Source organism: Neophocaena asiaeorientalis, unplaced genomic scaffold, assembly GCF_003031525.2.
Source record: "Neophocaena asiaeorientalis asiaeorientalis breed wild unplaced genomic scaffold, Neophocaena_asiaeorientalis_V1.1 scaffold43, whole genome shotgun sequence".
In the NCBI taxonomy this organism is placed as follows: Eukaryota; Metazoa; Chordata; class Mammalia; order Artiodactyla; family Phocoenidae; genus Neophocaena; species Neophocaena asiaeorientalis.
In genome coordinates, this window is record NW_020173674.1 from 1,646,280 (window position 1) to 1,647,176 (window position 897).

General features: G+C 61.0%; 1 protein-coding gene across 2 annotated transcripts in view; it reads left to right on the forward strand.

The window, feature by feature from the left end:
• The first annotated feature begins 791 nt into the window (after positions 1–791).
• Positions 792–897, forward strand: part of TSPAN32 (tetraspanin 32) — a 15,428-nt gene continuing 15,322 nt past the window's right edge. For both annotated transcript variants that reach the window (XR_003003696.1, XM_024749212.1), the window contains exon 1: positions 792–857. Coding sequence is in view for 1 of the 2 variants with exons in the window: in XM_024749212.1 (XP_024604980.1) it covers positions 792–857 (66 nt within the window). In the remaining variant the exon portion in view is untranslated. The remainder of the gene's footprint in view (positions 858–897) is intronic.

Here is an 897-nt window from a genome sequence, read left to right on the forward strand (position 1 = left end):
CCCTCCGGGCCCACACTGGGCCCAGCGGCCCAGTTAGCACAGCCCCACGTTCATTTGGGTTTGCAGCTGTGTCCCATCCCCGGGTTCGCGAGGTTTAGTTCGATTACAGATTCGGGTTTTGACAAAGCCTCGGTGTGGGTGCCGGCGCGGGCCCAGCACCCCCGACCCCCCGCGCCCTCCAGATGGCTCGGCCCTGAATTACTCATTGCCACTGAGGCATCAAACATCAAGTTGCTTTTTCAAAACTTTTGATGTCACAGAACATTTCAAAAGATGTTTCGTAAGACAATGCTTCAATAAGGACGTCCGGATCAGACCTTCTCTCCCCAAGTCCTCCAAGGACGATGGCCCCAGGCAGGACTTAACGGGAGGTCCAGCCTCTGCTCACACACTCCAGAGACAGGAAGCTCTGTCACCCCCACGCATGTGCCCTCTCCCACTTGCCCACCTCCACCAGGGTCCTCTGCAGCCACGCCAGGAGCACCTTTGGGAGAGGTCCGTTTATCTGCAAGAACCCTGGGGTCTTGGGCCAGGGGCGGGGGCAGCAGGGGGGCAGAAGCTGGCCTCGCCACCCCTCGCCTTCCTGCCTGCCCTTCTTCTGGGGTCCCCGGAGGCTCAGTTCCTGGTGTGCTGGCAAACAGACAGACAGGCGACCAACGTAACCCAGCTCCTGGGCGGGCAGCTGTGGTCTGAGGCCCCCGCCCAGTTGGAAACCACAGTGGGAGGGGAGGGGAAGGAAGAGAAGGGAAGGGGAGAGCAGAGGAGAGGAGAGGAGAGCAGAGGAGACCTCCATGGGGCCTTGGAGTCGAGTCAGGGTTGCCAAATGCCAAATGCTTGTCACCAGCCTCTTTGTCTTGGTAACAGGCAGGCTGGGCAGGGGCAGGAGGCGGTGGGGGG